The sequence below is a fragment of the Aptenodytes patagonicus genome, chromosome 3 (genome assembly GCF_965638725.1).
Source record: "Aptenodytes patagonicus chromosome 3, bAptPat1.pri.cur, whole genome shotgun sequence".
Lineage (NCBI taxonomy): Eukaryota > Metazoa > Chordata > Aves > Sphenisciformes > Spheniscidae > Aptenodytes > Aptenodytes patagonicus.
This window is the reverse complement of record NC_134951.1, coordinates 132,066,858-132,088,207: the sequence shown is the minus strand read 5'-3', so window position 1 is coordinate 132,088,207 and position 21,350 is coordinate 132,066,858. Positions and strand designations below refer to the sequence as shown.

The following is a 21,350-nucleotide window of genomic DNA, read 5'->3' as shown; positions in this document are numbered from 1 at the left end:
TCCTGGTTCGTACATTGCGGACCAACTCAGTTTATTCTCATTATTTCCTCAAGAATATTTGCTTTTTTAAGCAGCTCTTGATATTTTCATTACTGCGGCAGCAACCCGTCTCTGTGACATTCTCAGAATGGAAACAGTGGACACTCTCCAAACCTCAGGACAAAGCCAAAAATATTTCCCTGCTCAATTGGTACTCGTAATCGTCCATGAGTTATTCAGATCAGTGTGTCTTTTTAGCTCAGATTCCCACAGAGCCAAGGCAGCAGGACCCCGAAGACCTGCATTTGCAGACATCTCCTGGACCGCAGGCGATTCTGTGCAGGATTCGCAGCAGAATTTGACAGCTGTAGACATGGTACAGGAAGACGTGTACAGAGTAAACATTTCCCAGGATCCTCAGACTGGCCAGCCCTTGTCAGACATAAAAACAGATTTTGTCATTTCCCTTGCTTTTACACTACAAATGATTTAAGAAAAGATCTTACCAATGGTAAGTCCACAGTATTGATCTGTGTGTGAATTTTGACAGAGAAAACTTGACCTCAAAAGGTGACGGTATTTAGTGGCAATTAAGAACTAGACTTGTTTTGATGCTGACAGAAACCCATTTTCAACTCTTCTGATTGCCTCCCCTATTTGTATCCTACTATTGAATGTAACTCTGTGAAGAAGGTTCTGAAATGCTAATATAAAAAAATCACAGTAACTTCTATGATGGCCAGAGCAGTCCTGGATCATTCACTATCCAGACAGCAATCCTAGCATCCAATCTGCCCATTACACCAGTCCCCATCACATCTTCCTGAAGCAAAAGACAGTCTTCTATCAGAACCATCATGTTGTCCGTGGGCCTGAGAGGAGCCTCCTATAAACACCTCACCAATGCCAAACCCTTCCTGTGCCCACAGTCCGTAAATCACTCATTATGTGTTAAGCAGCTGGCTTGCTGCATCCACATTGCTGCTCCGTCACAGTTTCCTTGTGCTTTCCCGTCTGCCCACTCGGTCCCTCCTGTTGTCTCCTGTCATACACTCTGATCACCAGCTTTCAGGCTCAAGAGGTATGTTCTGGCTCTGTATTTGCATAACGCACAGTACTGTGGACTTTTAATCCATGACTGAGACTGCTAGGTGCTATCACAACAGCAACAAGGACCTTATGAGGGGAAAAAAAAAAAATAATCAGTAGGTTCAATCTCACTGACCTCACTGTGCGGTTTCTGATTCTGACTTAGATGCAGATGCCAGGCCCCTGACACCACAAAGTCTAGGCTTGCATGCCTCACTGGACAGAAATGATGCAAGCAGCCCTGCTTCAAGCTAAGCATTTATTAGCCACTTTGCTAAACTGGCACCCAGTGCCGGAATACTGATTTCATGCATGCTGCTGGCCTAGTTCTGGGAAACAAAAGTTACTTCAGCAACGACAAAATGCTTGTAGAGCTTGTCAGACCTCTCCAAAAGGAGACGAAAAGGGTAATGGTGTAACAGGTACCTCTGACAGAGCTTATTCACCACGCACAGGTTGATGCTATGTAGCAGTATTGTGGAGACAAGGCGTGACACTCACAGAGAACACGACAAAGTCACCTTCAGTGTTTTCTGGTTAACGACCAGACTGAGTGGTTAACACAAACCATGTTTGCTCACACAACGGCTACAAATTTGCTATAAATCCACAAGTCCCCGATTCCCAAGATAACACCACTTGTGTTAAAGGGGGAGCTGTAAAGGAATGTAATTTGCTTTATCAGAGTCGCTCTGTTGTCTGCCAGTGTGAAACATCGCAGCAGGAAAACTCCAGGGAAAAGGAGCACTCTGCTGCTTTTACACTGGGTGAACATCCTCCTCGATTGCTCTGATAAAACACAAAGAAAGATGCAAGAGGCAGAGGAGCCTGTTCAGCTGCCTGCCCGGACAGCAGCAGGGAAGGGAGCCGAGGCAGCAGGTAACTTCTGCTGCTGGCCCTGCGGCTGGGAGCACGCTCTTTATTCTGGGGGCGTGCAAGGACTTTACTAGGGCTTACAGAAAGGCTGCAGCCCCTCAACTCTGAGGACCCTTAGACAGCATCTCTATATTTACTGATGCCTCTCTGTCTGGAAACTCCATCGACATCTTTCTGCCCTGTCTGCAGTCTAAGCTGCTTACTGTTTGCCTGACTTTCTGTAGGACAGCAAGAACGACACCTCCAGCATCCTCCTTCTGCTCTTATGCTACATGGGGTTTCACGTACACATGGCCATGCCAGCAGCTCTATGTTCCTCTCAGGACCATGGCCTTGACTTCTGGGACAAATTCTGTCTTCCGTGGAAGTCTCAGTGCTGGATCCTTGTCTGGCTTATTACTCTGTCCCTCTCTTGCTTTCAAGTCTGCACCACACTTCTATCAGTGAAAGAGCAGGCCCACAATCACCAGAAAATGTTGCCAGCAAAAAAACCATTGTGCCCTGGACTACAAGAGCAGCATACAGTCTCAACAGTTGTCATTAAGTTCTCCTTAAACTACTTCTCCACAGTTTTACATGTTTTCCACCGATGGTCACAGACCAGCGAAGAAGAAAAAACCCCCCCCCAAAAAAGACCAACATTCCAACTCTCCCCTCCCAAAACTCCTCCACAATCCAGGAGGAAAAAAAAAAAAAATGCTCATGAATGCAATCACAAAGCCAAAGGTCAGTAACGACTCTTGTCTGAATTACTTGTCAGTGAAATTAAAGCTTAAAAGATTAAGACGCATGCAAGCTAACTGTATGACAGAGCTAGGTTAAAAATAGATTACAAAAGTCCCAGTCTCTTCAGAAAACAATGTTCTACCCGGTTATTAAATCTCTGTTCAGTTTCCTCATCTCAGCTCTTCACTATTTGTAACACCTATTTCTTAGGTATATTTTCACACCGAGATAAAACTGAGCGCACGTCAGCTGATGATTCTGAGAAGCACCCCCAGCTTACACAAGGGTTTACTGTGACTTGGACAGAGGACAGCCTTCTGAATTTAGTTTATTTCCTCAGGTGAAAGAATACCACTGGAGCGGAAGGAGGCAGGTCAGATGGTCAAGGCAGTCCTTTTTTACTCCAGTGTATTGAGGAATGACACCTGGCCACCAACTAGACCCCCTGACAGAAGAAATAACTGGAAGAGCCCCTAAAAAACCAAGAACGTCTCTGACGTGACAATCCAGCATTCATGGTCCCCTGCTCCACCCAGAGCAGCCTGTCTTGTTCTGGGGAAAGGTGAAATAGAGAAGCTAGAACTCAAACGAAAAACACAGCAGTTAAACGATGATTAACAAATCAAGCTATGCAGATTGAAAATTACTGTTTAATGCTGGAGTGACTTGCAACTCATGGTTATACTGCTTTCACTTAAGCACTTTTCACTAACCTCTTCTCATCCTTCATCCTCTTCTGCAACACCGCAAAAGGCTGCAGTTTAGTGCTGGATGAGGACAGAGGAGGACTGGATGACATGCAGGACAGAGCAGCAGAGCTGCAAAAAAGAGAAGAATCCGGACGGGGGAATTTTCAAAACTGAACAAACTCTGCTTGTGCTGGTTTGAATGAGAGCCGAATTAAGCAAGCATTGACTGCTTCTGAGAATCCCACATCCTTGCCACCAAGGATGACGAGAAGGCAGTGGAAGGAGGGGAGAATTTGTGAAGCACAAACATGAGAGTGAGAGAAGACAGGACAGAGAGACTGAGGCTTGGAGGGGACCCTGGGCTAAGGTCAATCTCCCCATACACAGTTGGGTTTTTTTTGCCATCATGGAAAAAGCCTAATACATCACAACGCAGACGGCAGACTCCATGCCTGTATTTCTTCTCTGCTATCTAGCATGCATCCCTGTGAAATGTTGCGGAACTTATGTTTGAAGGGCTGCATCTGCTACCATTTCGTCTCTTGCAGCATTCTCTTACTTTCTCATACCCTCTCTTTGCCAGTAGAAAGCAAAACAGACAGCAGCTAAAAAAAACAATGTTTGAGTTATGTGACTTAGCTGTACAATTGAAAGAATATGCATTAGTGTCACAGGTGTACAGACAACTGAGGAAACAGCTACAGACACATCCAACCCGCACTACATCAGCATTTGGGGAATGAGGACAGTTAACATATTTCCATATACTAAAACCATCTACAGCTTAAAAATTGCACCTACTGCCTAGATGAAGTAAGGCAAACCTTCCTCGGTGCGTGTGTGCATGTAAAACATCAGCAGAATATTGCAACAGATGCAAGAAGAAAGAAGGAAAAGCTTCTAAGACTCACTGCCACAGCCAAGTGGGCTGCACTCAGCCACCCACAAGGGTAAACTTTATCTACCTCTCTAAATATGCCTTGGTCAGAGATTTCAAAACACATCAGAGGTTGATTTCTTCAGCTTCCAGAGGCCCAGTTTAAGACATTTTAGAAAGAGATCTGATTTTCAGACTGTGGATGCTAGTTTAGAAAATCCAGCCTTTATAGGCGCTTTTGGTTTGGTCATCAAAAACACAGGCAGCCTGCATTGATTGTCACTTTTTGAAAACTGGTCCTCCTGTGCCAAGGATAAAGACCTCAGGAGCTTTCATTGCTCATATTGGTGAGAAGAGACATAAATTAAAAAAAAAAAAAAAAAAAAATCGCTCCAGTCCAGAATCCTCACTGGTGATCCACAAAGTGTCATCAACACTAATTGGAAGAGCAAATCAAGTCACTTTCAGGCTACTGAAACACACGTTTCTACTTTTCAGTAACAAACCATGGCACAAATATTTTTTTATATAATCTAGAAGCACCTTGGTTTTGAAATTAGTAAGAAGCCCACCAACTCTTAAGGGTCTGATGGGTAAAGGTGTCTCTGACTTAGTTTTTCAAATTTTCAGCACTGTTTAAAAACAAACAGGGGAGACAAGGGGTTTATAATACTTAACACTAACAGAAATGTCTTTATGGTTGTTTAAAGCAATTTTGCTTGCTTGCATTTGTTAATCCTTCCCTAGAGTTTGTAACACACACAACTTCAGCTCTGGGCTGGTGCACAACAGCCACATGGTTAATCTCCCCAATCTGTTGACGTTATTCAAACCAACCCATTTTCCAGCCCAACTTCGTCTTTTCTGGCTGGGCCACAAAGAAAAAAGGAGCACAACGATACATTAAAGCTGATTTTCATCTACATGAATTGGTTTTTAGCATGAGAGCAGCTCTTCAGGAGCATTACAACACTACCACAGTTATTTGAAAACCCTGAAGTGAGGCGTAATAGCAGACGGTAGAAACAAGTTGTGTGGCTCTTAAGACATCCATGCTGCAAGCAGCTCAGTCTGCAGAAATGAGTTTGGCTGCAATTGCTTGCAGACTTGGGCTCTAGCTACCAAGGTGATAAATTCCTTAAAATTTCAAAATTAAATACATAAATAAACGAAGTGGAAGCTTTTCTAATTACTGCCTTGCTTGAGGGCTTCTGGCAGCCTGCTCCCAAGCTACTTCAGACTGACTGCTAAACATTAAGCACTTTTCCCCTTCACACAGCACCAGCTCCCAGCAGCATCTTCCCACGTGAGCCAGGGCAAGAGACAGGCAGGGCTCAGCTGCAGACCAGGGAAACCTGAGTGGGTGCCTGCAGGCAGGGTGGCCAAGATCTCCATGGCTCTTAACACCGATTTCCAGCACACTCCAAGCCTCATACTCCAAAGGCAGAGGTGACCAGCACCGTAGGAGTGTGTCGAATCGAGATGCAGCGTAGCCTGAGACCTGCTGGGTGTTTGGAGCAAGGGGAGTGCACGGGCATGGGGGGGCTTCCCATTTTAGACTTGCCGTGCTGGGTAAGGGAACCTTGTTATAGGCCTTTTAATGACTTCAGAGATGCGTCCAGAAGGAAGCCTCTCATGGTGGCTGTGACTCTGCTGGGATTACAAACCAGGGACTGTGGGGTCCTCTAGCCACGGGCAGAGTAAGGGCAGAGTGTCGCAAGCGCTCCAGCATGAACTGCCCGTGAGGAGAGGGGAAGGATCTAGACCACTGTGGGTCTGGGGGAAAGCTGGACACTTTAGAGACAGCTATGGGGTGGATCCATGATCCAGGGGGGAAAAAAAATCTGTCTGGAGAAAGCTTTTCTCTCAAGCTTCAAGAAATGCTGAGGTGAGGGCTGGGAGACAGATTGAATGGAAAGAAACCTGGAGCGTCTGGGTGCTTAGAAGGAACATCATCACGCTAGCAAAAGCAAGCACTAAATGTTAGGAGATGAGGTAGTTAAGTCACCTGCTTAATTCAGGTCAAGAATGGTCTAGGGATGAAGCCAGGGCTCATGACGACAGAGGCGTTTTGTGTGTCCCTTGCAGAAGGTGGAACATGAGCTGGGACCTAGGAGAAGAAAACGGACTCATATGGCTAAAGCAGCCGAATGCTCCCAAGGAGAGCTGGGGTGTATGGACATTGAGATGACCGCTTAAACCAAGGTCAGCCCAGCAATGAAACCCTTGTGCAATGTTAAGGTGGAGCAGCAGGAGCAGCGCGAGCAGCATCTGGAGACATCGGGAGCTGCCCTCTGAACAAAGAACATGCTACAGGATGCTATACATTCAGGGGAAAAAATGGGCCTGTGTCAGCTCTAATTGGCCCCTAAAATGACAAGTTATTCTTTTGTATTTAATCTCTCTGTGCTTTGTTTCCCCATCTTTAAAACATCCCTTCATCTCACAGAGGTTTGGGGAAAATTAATTAATTGTTCATCAACTGCTCAGACACAATAGCGATGAGATCGGCAGAAGTTCAAGAAGAAATTAATAATTCTGCCTCTGGAACAGGGCTTGAATAGAGCCTGGTAAATAAGGCAGAAGGGCACACACTGAACAATGAAGAGAAAACAAAATAATGAATAGCTGCTCATTAAGTGAGCAAAGTCCATTCTGCGCACTGAGGGAGGCAGGGACCCTGTGGAGAAACCAGCATGGGATCCTGTAATTAAAGACTGTATAATAATGCATACACACCAGGGGGGCAAATTAAGGTTGCACAAGGAACCTTAACACTGCTATTTTCTAACTTTTCAGTGTTTGACTTTCAACTTTAACAATGCTCTTTTAATGCAGTTTTTAGGTGTGTAGTGTCATATAGAAGTGTGGGCATCATACTTTCTCCAGTTCCAGCAGTGGGATGTCTATTCTCATTTATTCTGAGAAGTGTGCACTTACCAGCCATTAAAGGTTTAGAAAAATAATTAGAGTTGGTGTTCAAGTAAATGCATACCAGCTTTTCGGGGCTGTGGGCTTGTTTCTTTTTTTAAACAAGGTGCATGTAGCCAAACCCAGTATTTTCTTAAGCCAAAGAATAATACATCCAACATAGCACATGCATACTACAACCTAATTTAAAAATAAAACATATCCTGGAAAGAGCTGGTCAGTATTTTTTAATCCAACCTTTTACCAGTCAAAAAACAAACACACAAACAAAAAGACTTTCTCATGATACCAAACAGTTCTGAAAAAATAAACAGTGCTTATGGAAATGCTGCAGAAGTCCCCTGCAGGTTTTAGTTCTGGGTTTCCCAACCTGTGGGCAATACAGCACTCCCAAGCTCTCTGCCACGAGGCAGCTGCCCCATAATCTCCAGCACAGACGCATTTCCTCCCCCAGCTCCGAGCTGAGCACCCCAGGAGGGGATGAAGCAGCCCTGCCACAGAGTTACGGCTTACTGAGCACTGCTGCCTGTGCTGCTCTCCATCCACCTCCTGGACTGCTGGCATCTCCAGGCAACCCAGCATCCGAACAGCAGCTCATGCTGCCGGGTACTGACCAGCTAGCGGGATCCCAACATGCTACCACAACTGCAGCTGCAAATTGCTCTCATCAACACATAAAAGCTCCTGCTGGAACACCGTTGCTACTGCTGGCAGGTGTTACAGGAAAGCCAGGGTGAGATTACCTCCACCCCCTCCGCAATTCCCCTTGTGAAAATTGGAGGTGTGATCATCCTGAAGTTGTCCCTCCCCTGCCGGAGGCATCCCACATGTAAAACAGACACGAGGGGGAACAGAGCATCAACCCTTCTTGTCCACACTGGCAATTTGCAGCAGCCACCTCCCAACCGCAGAGCACTTAACAACAGGTTTTCATGAACACGAAGGCCACATGAGCCTCATCAGGTTGAAACTGCCACAGGCACAGGCTTAGTTCTCTGCTTCTCTCTTCCCACCTGACAAACCCGTAAGCCTTCCAGCCTTGAACCAAGATGCCCGAACAACGCTTTCCAGGGCAGGAGTCCCAGAAAACAGGCCTGTGTCCTGAGCAGCCTCGGGGGAGGCCCACAAGACAGCAAAGTTCGGCTGGTAAATCCCTGCCCATTGACTCACCGGTCTCATCTGAAAATTAGAGGACTCCAGCTGCTGACTCTGCAGGTCTGAGCTCAAAAGAGAAAACCCTGCTCTAAACTGAGCTGGAGCACAGCAAGCAGCTTAGACTGACAGCCTGCCTCCAAGGCTCACCTGGCCCATTACAAGGCAACTCAAAACTGAGATCCAGGTCCCCAGCAGAATTGAAATCCAACGGCCAACCAAATTTAGCACCTATGTTAGCGCATCTACAGAGAAATTATTGATAATAAAACCAAATTCCTATTAATACTAACACAAAACAAAAAGATGAATCACACCAGTAAAAGTGAATGACTTTTTGGTGAAAGGTTGGGAGTGGGAAAAAATGAAAAGCACAAACCGAAAGAAAGTTTTATCTATAATATTGGAATTATTTAAACTGAGGTTTCCTATTTGCTTGTTTAAATCATGATTCCACGCAGTGATGTCCATCATTCCAGTTCTCACCCATCCTCTGTGGTTAAGCTGCAGCAAACAGAAGTTAAGTGACTTGATGAAACCACACGCAAATCACTAGCAGAGTCAGGGAAAACAAAGTTGGGACGCATCAGTCCAACTTTGGATTGTCCCTCAATTCTTGGCTTGAAAGAGACTCGCAGACCATGCTTGGGATGACTTACAGCAGCCAATCCCCCCTCTGAACTTCTGAAAGCTACCACACCTGGAAGGCTGAAGGCATTTACGAGAGCATTTCAGCTATGTTATATCCTTCAGAAACAAACATCTCCCACCTGTAAATGGTCTCTTGTCCTGATTTTGGCAGGGATAGAGTTAATTTCCTTCTTAGTAGCTGGTACAGTGCTGTGTTTTGGATTTAGGGTGAGAACAATGTTGATAGCAACAACTAAAACATTGTTGTGTTAAGTAGTGCTTACGCTAGTCAAGGACTTTTCAGCTCCCCATGCTCTACTGACTGAGAAGGCTGGGGGTGCACAAGAAGCTGGGAGGGGACACAGCCAGGAGAGCTGACCCCAACTGACCAAAGGGATATCCCACACCATGTGACGTCATGCTCAGCATGTAAAGCTGGGGGAAGGAGGAGGAAGGGGGGGATGTTTGGAGTGATGGCGTTTGTCTTCCCAAGTAACCGTTACGCATGACGGAGCCCTGCTTTCCTGGAGATGGCTGAACACCTGCCTGCCGATGGGAAGTAGTGATTGAATTCCTTGTGTTGCTTTGCTTGCGTGCGCGGCTTTTGCTTTACCTATTAAACTGTCTTTATCTCAACCCACAAGTTTTCTCACTTTTACCCTTCCAATTCTCTCCCCCATCCCAGTGGGGGGGAGTGAGCGAGCAGCTGGGTGGTGCTTAGTTGCCGGCTGAGGTTAAACCACAACATCTCTCAAGAAGACTGACATTCTCCATCAACCCCCAAACTCTAGCAAACCTTTTCCACTGAAAGCTGTGATTTGTAGCTAGTTTTTTAGCAGGTTTGAGGCATGCAATCAATACCGTGGAGAGTAAAAATCAGAAGAATTAGCTCTTCTGCCATCGTGCTACACAGTTAATCATCTTCATTTGCTTGAAAAAAGCAACCTGAGCAAAAAGTCCTACTGATTACAGGAGAACACCTCTGAGGAACACAGCTTCATGTCCTGGGAAAGCTTTGGTCATTTAAAAATTGGCCTGAATCAATTGGGCTTTCACAGCAAGAGTTACAGTAGAACCACTAACATATTGAGCACGTGTAGCTTCCAGCTGCGTGTTCCCATGCAAATCATGGGAGCTTAGGTGGCTAAAAAGTACCACTGTGGGCTTTTCCTGAAGCCTCCTCATAGAGAAAACATTCACCTTCATCCTGAAAAAGTTCATTGCTAATGCAAATAGAATTGGATTACAAACTTTCCCAGGAAAGCCCAATCTCTCTGCATGCTTTCTCATACTGACCAAGTTATACAGGCCCCTTCTTGCAAGTTCTTCTTCCAGAGCTATTTATCCTATTGCCCTGTATTGGTAATGTTATCCTGCTTCTCTTTACAAATAAATCTGCACAGTAACATTCCAAAGAACATTTTATGAGATCGTAAAAATACTGGGCATGTTGGCAAGTGCTAAGGTGAATGCAGATTCAGATATTTAATTATACAGTCAATCATGTCTGCAATTCAGACAGCAGCTCAGATCTCACAACTTAATTACTTTAATTTCAGATGAATAGCTTGTGTTGTCATAAGTAGTTTGACACGCTGGAAAACAGTCAGAACTTATACCAGGAATGGATAGCCTTACTGTTAGTGAGGAAAAAAGTTGGGGCATCCTTGGAAGTATTCAAAACCTGACTGGACAAGGTCCTGAGCAACCTGATCCAACTTTGAAATCAGCCCTGCTTTGAGTTGGGGGGGTTGGGGTGGTGAGGGCTTTGGATCAGAGACCTCCAGAGGTCCCTTCCCACATAAACCATTCTGTGATTCCGGATATAAATAATGAGATAAACTACAAGCAAAGACTGTTAGCTTTCTTATACAACTTCCTAAGGCATGCCAGTCACCGACAACGTTGTGCCAGCTCAGCACATGTATCCGAAACTATCTTGCACAAAGGCAGCATCTTTTGTGATGCTCCAGAAGTGTCATCATTCTTTCAGAGGCATCTTGCACGGCTCACCGAAGTGCATTTTTATCAGCCAGAGGCACAGACATTTCCTGGCTCCTTTGGTCTAAGAACCAGATACAAACGTCACAACGCATTTTTCAATTCAACCAACTTTTATTCCTTTGACCACCCACATATCTTGGGCACCTTAAAATGCCTGAGCTGACATTCGCTGTTCTGCTTTTCATTTCAAAAATACAAGAGGAATAGCATAGGGCCCTATTAAAAAGAACAAAGCCAGAGAAATTTGTGGCAAGGTTGTGAACCTGGCAGCTGATTTCACAGTATAGCCAAGGCACAGGATGAAGCAAGAACTGTTAGGAATCATTAAATGCTCTTACCTGTCCTGCAAAAAGCCCACACACGCCAATAATACAGAGAATGTTAAATACAGCTGAGCCTACGATGGTTCCAACGCCTACGTCTCCTTTTGTGATAAAAACACCTGAAAAACAAGTTCAAGGCAAGCTGTGTAAATTGGAAAGAGCAGAATTTTTCCACAAAAAATTGCAGACCTCACACCCCATTAATGAATCTAAAGGCATGGATCAGTTCTGCCAGTTTTTCTTATATTTAATAGGACAACTTTCAGAGAACGGTACTAGGGTGAATAAAGGTAGCAGAACTTGCTTTCTGAGGGGACCTGGATAGTCTGTCTAATGAAAACCAAATACCTTAGACATGTTTAAGTCACCAGCCTCCTGGTCTTGCAATCCAACATTATGGCAATACACATCATGAAAGACAGTAAGCTCCATGGGAGCAGCTGGTCAGATACAAATCTGCAGGAAACTCTCCCATAAGAAATCCCCTCACCAGTACTCTGCTCTTCCCCATATCCCCCATCCCTACCGGCTTCAACAGGCAAGTAGAAGCTTGAGCTGGAGCTGATTCAGAGCTGCCTGGCCACTAGCTACTTGCAAACTGAATGATGCCTCTCAGGATGAGTTATGGGGCTACGTTACAAGCTCCTTTCAGAGCTCTTCTGTCAAATTTGGTTAAAATTGGCCAATGAGGTTAATGGTGAGGGAGACGAACTGACAAGACACATGCATCATGGTACTGCACAAAATTCTTTCCTTAGGAAGTCAGCCTAAAAATAACACTCCATCTCCTGCTAGCTGTCAGTCTGTTTAAATTCACCATTTGCTTTTAACGTTCCAACCGTATTTATCCGGCCAGCGTAGTTTAGATATTTTTTTCCACTTTATCCTTTCCTCAGAAACATGTTACACAGAAGCAGTCACCCGCCAAGTAACACTCAGTATCTGGTGGATTACACCACGGCAAGATAATGATCTGACCATTAGGGCTTCTCTAAGCTACCTGAATCTGGTTTTATTTTCACCCTGCTACTGCACTATCCTTAACTGGAGTACATCCCCAACTTGGTCCAAATTAAGTTCCTACATTTTGAGGCTTTACTTGTGTAATCGGACTTCTCTACAGAGTATGCAGCTTTGCATGAATTAATTTGTGCTCTGCATCTGATAGCTGTGACCGAAATAGAATTATCTTCTAGAGAAAGTATCTAAGCTGAGAATAATTCTCCTCAGTGATGGAGAGCCCACCTTAACGTCCCAACCGCTGCTCTGACGATCACCTACCAACAGAGACGTGGATAAGTGAAACGCAAGAACACTTTCCCCTTGCGCCAGGTAGTATACATACAGCATCATTTTATAACAGCTGACTGCAGTCCCCTCTTAGCTCAAGGCTGTTGAAGGACCACACGAGTTTCCCGGGTTTCACACGCTTAAGGACTGCTGAATCCCTTGATCACACTTCCCATAATCAGAGTTGCTTTGGTAGTGTGATGCTCTGACCAACTTGTTGCTGTGAGAAAGCATTTCAAATCCTCTTCTCCTCCCCACTCTGGCTTTCCCAGATGGAAGTGGTGTTAGAAGACTAACCAGAGTGGAGGTCATAGCAGAGAACCTGCAGCTGAGGACACAAAGAGTTTGCCTGCGTACCAACCCAGGAGGCTGGAGGTGCATCCTTTCACGCTACATCCTAGAGACAGCGTGGCAGATAGCGTAGGAGGGCAGATAGGAGGGGAGAAGGCTGCACGTGCAGAGCTCAGCGCTGTGCAGTTTGGCTGTGCTACAGCGAGGTAGATTAACGGACAGTTAAGGTGAACTGCCTACTGGCCCTGGTTTGATGGGGTCAGATCAAACCACTTCCAAGGCAGCCCTGCTGTGGGACAATGGCACTTTTTCAGAGATGCTTCATCTAGCGAGGGTTCCCCACAATTAGTCCTATGTGTGCCCACGAGGGAAGGGCCAGATATTACAATGAACGTTACAGGTGCTTAGCAATCCCATTTAAACTCTGAAAAATAGCCAGGGAAACGCGGAGGTTTCAAGAAGCAGCAGCAGGTTAGTTACCTATGACAGATGTAAACAACTCAGGAGCAGAGCTTCCCGCTGCCATGAAAGTTGCCCCAGCCACATCTTCGCTAAGATGCAAGCGCTGCAGAAAAACACATCAGAGTCATTGATTACAACACCGAGAGGCTGAAGGAATTCATCTAGAAACGTTAAACTGTCCACCAAAAGGGGGAAACTGCCAATACGTATAAAGTTTTATGTTAATAAAGTTTAAGCATAGGGGAAAAAGTCATCACAGGCATTGACTACTTAAGTTAGCCTCTCCTTATAGAGAGGGCAGGTTGTGGCTGCGATACCTTTTACAGAGGAAAGAGCAGTACTCTGGACAACAGCGAGGCAGTTTCACCAGTCACAGCTCTTTGTCTCTTCCATGACCCCAACAATACACACCTTATCTCATCTACTTTAGCCTGCAAAGGGCAGGGCTGGAGCTCAGGCTTGGTTCACCCCCAGCCGCCTTCCCTGGTATCATTTCAGCCTTGGACATTTAACCTCTCCTTGCCCCTTTTCACTTGGATCACCATCAAAGATACTTACCTCCTACAGCCTTCCCCTAGCAGTGCCCAGGGACTATCTAAAACAGGGGTTCATGCAAGGGAAAGGACCCACTACTCTAATGAAAACTTCATCGGCATATGCTGTTTCCAAAGATTTACTTGGCTAATTACTTCCTTTATGTTTTCTGCATTCCTACTGCTCCATCTGCACAAGTCACTGTTCGGCAAACGCGACAAGGCTGTTAAAGACCACATGCCTTGCTGGCACCTTCCATGGTTTAATGAGTAGCTAAAAAAAGCCACCCACCGCCATACGGCCATAAACTGCTGAGTTGTTACTACGCAAAGCTGGCATGCTCATGCACGTGCGAGTCAGTGGCTGCCACTGTATGAGCAAGGGGAAGACAGCTGAGGGCGGTGGGGACGTTTCACTAGCAGAACTGGCTGAAGCAGCACACCCAGCCTGGCAGGACGGAGGAGGCCTTCCTCTCCCCTCTTCCCTCTGTAGCGCTGCAGGGTTTCTCTGCAACTTTATCGTTACCAAAGTACATTTGCACAGAGACAAGAATTGCAGAAATCCTCCCACCAACCTTATTTGGATTGAAGATCCCACAAAGGATATCCTAGGCCCGTAAGAGAAGGTAAACTCTATCCACTGACCAAACACATATAACAAAATTTTGTACATATGTTACGGGGACAAGGAAAAAGGAAAAGATGTGCCCTCACCGGGAATGCTTTTTAAGCAAGAGATCACAGCATCGCTGCACTGCTATAAAAGCTTGTGGAACCTGATGAAACACAGCTTTATGGAAAATGATTTTAAATAAGATGAAAACTATTGTAGAAGAAGTTCATAGGACCAGAAGTAGATCCCCAAAGATCAGTTTCTTCTGCAGGATTCTCTATGGAAATACAGACACAGTTATCCTACAATAGTCAGTCTGCAACTTGATGGTGTCTTTTGAAAGAAAAGACCATCAGCCAAGGAAACCAGCTGTGCCAGACTTTCTGTGGGGATGGTTTAATTTAAAGCTATAGTAGGTTCCCTCGAAGACAGTTCCTAGATAATTTATTGCAATGCATATGACAATTAAGTTAATACAATAGAGCAGAAAATACAGCACCCTATGTAGGAGGCAAAAATATATTCTCTGCTATTTGCAGACAAATGTTTGCAATTGACATATGACATTAGTTGCGTCATGTAAACACTCTGTAACACCAGTAACAGAGAGTAGCTGGGCAAACGCAAGTACAAGCTGTTTTAGAAAACAAATGAAAATTAGGGCTTTATTTTAAGCACATCTGAACTAAGACAGAATGTGAACATCTACCATAGCAAGTGTTCTGGAACAAATTCTCATCTCAACACACACATTTGGGAGTGCAAATGCCTTGTTGGTTTAACTCAACAACCGCTTTCCAAACTAGATGAAGCTAAGCCAGAAAAAGGGCATTTATTTTAGAATTAGTGCATCTAAACTGTGAGCAACTGTAGAATAACTATTGTTTGATCTCCAAGACCAAAAAAGCCTTCAGGCAGGAGGTTTGAATTCTTTTGTGCTGGATACAACAGTAGGCGGTAGTCAGATTACTGATGGTAGATCTTAAGTCAGCAGCAAGTCATTACCATTTACGGTTGTTTGCATGCTAAGCGCATTACATGTACTGCCATACCCAGTACAACCTCTTAGATGTGAGTTCCTGCAAGGGGCTCTCTCCCCCCTCCCTCTCTCTTCCCTATTATTTTTTGTGTATTCACAAACAAGTGAACACCCTTTCTCATCAGGTGATGGAGGAAGACTCAGCAGGTGGTCTTCTCCCTCACAAAGCAGCCCTGGGTCTCCAAGTCAGTCTACTCATTTCACGGGGTCTTTATGTGGGGAGAGTATTGGTTGGTGTGAGCAATGGTTGTAGCACCTCCTGTCATCGGGCAGCGATAAAACCTTCCCTTTCCTAGAAAAATAGGCAAGAGTGGATACTACCAAAGGCTGCAGAGGCCTTTGCGAAGTGACCCGAGCCTTTTCCCACGCATTCTTGAGTGCTAACATCAAGGACAAACCACGAAAAGCTGGATGTTTTGAAGACAAGCCATTCTGGACTGATAAAATCAAAAGTAGTTGGATCAGGAAACAGGAATGTGTATCTCCTTTGCTATCATGTAATTACAGAATTGCTTAATTATGCATAAAATACATAAATAAAAGGACTTGAATGCCCCCAAAGGTCACCTATGGGGTGAGAAAAAACTTTTCTGGGAGAGAATCAATTAGGAGCAATAGGAATAGTAAAATTCTGATCCATTTATATGGCCCATTTTGATAATAGCTAATGACAGTATCTTTCTTCTGGACAGTAACTGCTTAATACAAGTATGCTAGATCTAGTGTTCTATCGCTAAGTTTTCTCTTTCACACAATTGAATAAAACTTGTTGTTATTATCATCTTATTTTATTGGTGGTGTTGGGTAACACAATGGTTTAGAAGCATTAAAGCACATGAGTTGTTGTTATGTACCATTGAGAAGACAACAAATAACCAAAAAGTAAAGATCTGGTCAAGTGAAAGTAGCCTTCTAGGACCCAGGGGCTTGTAAATACTATGTTAAAGTCACAGGGGGAGGGTGTTTGCTTTTTAGACATCAGATGTCTGCACAAACCCCAACACATCTGAGAATTTGTCAGAAGAACAAATGGCACCATAATTCTGACACTTGTACCTCTATAACCAAGCTTCTGGGGCAGGTGGAGAGATGCACAGATCCTGCACCTATAGAAAGCTAATGACAGTAAAAGGAGAGAGACTTCTGCAGCCTGTGAGCCTCTCGTTTATGATAACTAAGTTTGCCACCGGTAAAGTTAGAAACCATTAACACCGGCACGGTGTTTCCTACCATGATTTGTAAGTACAGTCAAGGACCAGCATTTCTACTGACCAGTGCAGGAAACAGAGGTGCAGAGAAGCAATGGAGCTTGTCCAAGGTCACTCAGGGAGTCCATAGCAGAGCTGTAACAGGAGCTAGCGCTCCACAGACCCAGATCAGACCTCTGTGCCATAAGCAAGGCCACTAATCAAAATACACTCATAGATGAGATTTAATGAGTGCTCAGTCAAGAGAAATAACAATCTCTCTCAATCTCCTGGCTCCACCTGTGTCCCTCTGGGTGGCAGGCCTGCCCATGGGCATATCCATGTCACCGCAAAATACAAGCCTGTCCTGGACACTGCTTACTCAGCTCAGGTTTTGTTCATCTACAGTGACCTGAGCTGGCCTTGTAGACCCATGTTTCCCAGCAGAGTTCCCTTGCTCGGGAGAGGGGAGGTTAAATAACTCAGCATGTCTACATCTCCAGCATCTCCCATCCCTACTTCCACATCAATGTCTCTGTTTCCCCCCATCCTGAACCTTGCAGTGGCCTTCCCTAGATTCAGCCCTAGAGAGCGCAGCAACTTTGCAGGACAGAAGCTCCTGCCTTTTGTTGTTGCCCTTCAGTTACCTTAATACTTATGCACCAAAATAGTGGCATTTCCTGGGGACTTTTTTTTTTTGATGATGATGATGCAAAAAAAGCTTGTTTGGCAGGGTACTGAACTACAAATATCAAGTTAGTTTAGAGATAACTTCCATCAGAGCTGTCAAATGATTTCTCCTGCCGTCTCCCACACCTCCTCCCAGCACCCGGCACAGGCACAGCCCGTTCCCTGATGAGCAACACTTACTGCCAGGCATCTCCTCCAGCTGAGAGAGATGTCTAACTGGCAAGTCCAAACTGTATTTTCTATATGCAAAGATTTCATTGCCCGAGATTGACACTGGAGAGAGCTCTCAGCCACTTTGGGCACATGGTCTGTGTTCACCCTGTAGCTGTCTGAGCTGATTTAGGCTAAAATGTACTTCTTGTCTTCTAAAATTTCAGCATGCCAACCTTAGCAAAAGAGGGACAGAGTCCCTTGCAATTGCTGGAAGTGTTCAAGAGCTTCTTTACAGCTGACCTAGCTGCCCCTACTGCTTTACAACTTATACAAACACAATGCAAGGTATGAAACTCATGACTTTGAAGGCAAGGTACAAGATCCACGATTTCTACTGGGGTAAATCACCAGAGGTGTTAATTTACATCAGCTAAGGGGAGGGCCTAGTGTTTTTCAAGAGACATCTGCAAAGACACACAAACACAAAGCAACAGGAGCTATCACAGCATGAACGGCTGGAGCACCTGGAGAGCCATCAGCCTGTGAACTCTTGCGCTGGGCACAAGCAAAGCCGAAAAGCCCCGGGAAGCAAGCGCAGTGCACATCTGCAGCGTCCTGAACCTAAACCAAGACTTCAATTCTAACCAAAGTCCAAGCGACCAAACCCAGCTCTGGCATGGGTCTGCTCAGGGCAGTCCTGCTCTGGCTAGGCAGCACTCCCTGTCATTGGCTGCACCGGGAGCCGGCAAGCCCTAACGTGAATGCACCAGCAGCATGCAGGTCCTTTACCAGCCAGGCAGCAGGAGCAGGAGGGAGGTACAGCACCCCGGGTCCCATGGGGCCAGGACCACAAGCAGGGGCAGGACCTACCTCTCAGGCAGCCGGTTGAGAGCTTGGCATCTCTCCCTCCCCTGGGTGTTTTTTTGGTTTTGTTTTTAAAATACCAACACATCTAAACACTCTTGTGCATTTTTTCTTTCCCTGCCTGATGCTTGGGAGGTTTCTAAGTTTTAAGTTATGGTATATGAAACTCCGAAACACCCCATGGATCAGTATTTCCATGCAAAAGTCAAGAAATAAAAGGTTATCATCCCAGGAGAACTGAGTGACATGCCCGAAGCCATAACTGAACGAAAGCGCTGCTCCCTACATGGACAATGAACAATGTCCCAACCCTTGCAGTCTCCGATGGCTGGATCCTACCTCAAGGGCAGGGTTTCTCAGCCAGAGAGGCAGGAGCACGTCAGCAGTGAGCAGCAGAGTACAGGACAAGCTAACAAGCTCTGCTGGGCTTATTACCCGGAAACCTGCGCTGCAGCTAGCACCACCAAGGAGCCTGCAGCATGGAGCTGAGTTTGGGAATCACTGATCTAGAGAACATGTTTTTCACTGTGTTATAAATTGCCTCCATTTTTAAGAAGTGGTATGATGCGTATATAGGAATTGTTATCTGAGAGGTGACTGCTAGCTTTAAGAGGGAGCATCAGCCAAGTTTACCCACGAGCAGACTCCCAGCCCATCTCCTGCAAGTGAGAACACAAAGCTGAGTCAGCTCACACACACAGTGTTGAACAACTAAACAAGAAGCATGGGGAACGCTCTAAGACAGTAAATACACTATCATCGTGTTCTGAGGCACGCAAGGAGAACTGCTGTTAAAGCAGCACACAAGCTTAACTAACATCTTCTAATACTTACTTCGCAAATCTTTTCCAATGAAGGGACAAAGAAATCATCGCAGACAATTGCCAAAGCATAAAACATATACACAGCCTGCAAAAGAAAAGAGAAAATGTTGAGTCTGGGGATTGTCAAAGCAGAAACAAACCGCAGCTTCCCAACTAATCTTGGGTTTGTTTTGGTATATGCTTTAAAAAAAAAAAAAAAAAAAAAAAAAAAAAAAAAAAAGCTCTTGCAAGAAGAATTCATGGGGCTCTGTGGGATTTAATAGAAAGATCATTAAGTATTTATCCAAAAGTTCTTACAAGCTATCAAAAGCTGCCAACATTTTATCATCATCATACTACTTTTTTTTTTTTTTAATTCTCTGGATATTGCTAAGCCACACTTAAATATTTTTGCCTTCCTTTTTTTTCCCCCTGTTGCACAGCGCAACGCTTTTTTATGATTGCATTCTGTGAAAATCTAAATCCTACAGGAGTAATTTTTGAAATGCTAGTGTTTTGAAAAAGGGGAAAGGAGCTTGTTTTCTGTGACTGAAGTGCCCTGCCACGTGATCTGGGATCCCAGTGATAATTCTTGCTAAACTCCACATAGGAACAACTTTCTAATGACTGAAATCCAACACGAGACTTGAAAGGACGCCTAGCAAATCAACTCTTCAATTTCATACAACAAGCATTTAATCTGTATTTCTGTATTATTAAACAGAACATGCTAGGGCCTGATCTCTGCCCCGACAGGTAAATGGCACAGCGGGGCTTACATCCATGCAGCTAAGCTCCCATCCTCCTCAGGGAGGGTAACCTGGTTCATATTGCCCAGAGGGAAGGATCTCTATCCCCTGCCTCGACTCACGTCCTGGCACTGGATAGGAAAATGCTCGTTGGCATAGGGGAAAACCAGGTGAAAAGCATGCCAGCTACCTAACAGAGCACACCGTCACAGCCAGGCTTGCGCCTGTGTCCTGGCCCGCTCTAGTTTACTGGCATAGACATATCCGAGGCTACCCAGGCTACTCTTGTACCACCTTACACAAACTTAGGCATGTGGTAAAGGAACAGAGCCAGAAATACGGAGAGCCAGAGGAATAAGGGCATCACCCAAACAGGGTAGCCCTGCCTGCGTTGCCCAGAGGACATGCTGTAAAGAGGAGAGCTGCCCCTGGAGTGCTGTAGCAAAGTTTTAAAGCCAAGTGTCCTATGCAGTGGGGGTAAGTGGGAGAGAAGAGAGGACAACTGCACTTCTGAAGACCTGCAAGACAGGTCAGCACTCACCCCTCGCAGCACTCCTCGGTGTCAGGTACGCAGCATATCTATTACAGCTGGCATTCCCGTAAGAACTAGAAAACAATCTGTCTGCAAGTGCTACCAAAAACCTGCCACAGAGGGAGTCTGTTACCATCTTGGATCTCGTTCCCAGCAGACTGCAGTATCGGCAAAGGTTTATTTATTGCTGTGTACTTGTGAAAGCACGCATGCACAAGAGAGATCCTTAAATTTTGGGCATGTAAAGAGAGGTGAGGCTCCGGGCATAAGCCTGGAACAAAATGAACTGCAGCAGCTGTGTCCAAACCAGCTGTGTCCAAAAAGAGAGGACATGAAAGACTACACACAGTGAAGCAGGACAGATGAACACCTGAGCTCTCCCTCTCCAATTCCCCCTCTGGGAGTTTGCTGGCCACCTCTGGCAAAGGTAGGACCCTGCGAGGGGCTGCACCCTGTGCTCAGGCCAGCAGGCTCACCGCTCCTGCACGTCAGAGGAAATTATGTCCCCCCACATCACCGTGCAGCATGAGGTCACCGCAGACGGACACACACGTGCTGCTCCGGAGCAGTGCGTATCGTTAACCACAACAGCAAACTGAGCATCACCGCCAGGTTTGCATGATGCACAGCACAGCCCGAGGGCTGGCTTACAAGCATCACAGTTCCACAGTAGCATCTGTATTCCCGTCCTGCCACGAGTTTACACCCCTTGTCTGACTTGATCATGTAAATCCCCCTCACGCTGGAAACGTATATCTCCGTAATATTTTGCTAGGTTTTCAGTGCGTGTAGTTGGTTGTTTTTTTTCTTTTTTTTAAAGATAGAGCTTCTCACCTGGAGAGCTACCTGTACTGCGCCTGAAAGCAAA

General features: G+C 45.4%; 1 protein-coding gene across 1 annotated transcript in view; it reads right to left on the bottom strand.

Moving 5' to 3' along the window:
• SLC24A3 (solute carrier family 24 member 3) overlaps positions 1-21,350 on the bottom strand; it is a 180,163-nt gene that overhangs the window by 45,726 nt on the left and 113,087 nt on the right. The window contains exons 4-6 of the mRNA XM_076335280.1: positions 19,233-19,307; positions 13,338-13,422; positions 11,292-11,395 (exon numbers count right to left, since the gene is read on the bottom strand). Of these exons, the coding sequence (XP_076191395.1) occupies positions 11,292-11,395; positions 13,338-13,422; positions 19,233-19,298 (255 nt within the window). The 5' untranslated portion in view covers positions 19,299-19,307. The remainder of the gene's footprint in view (positions 1-11,291; positions 11,396-13,337; positions 13,423-19,232; positions 19,308-21,350) is intronic.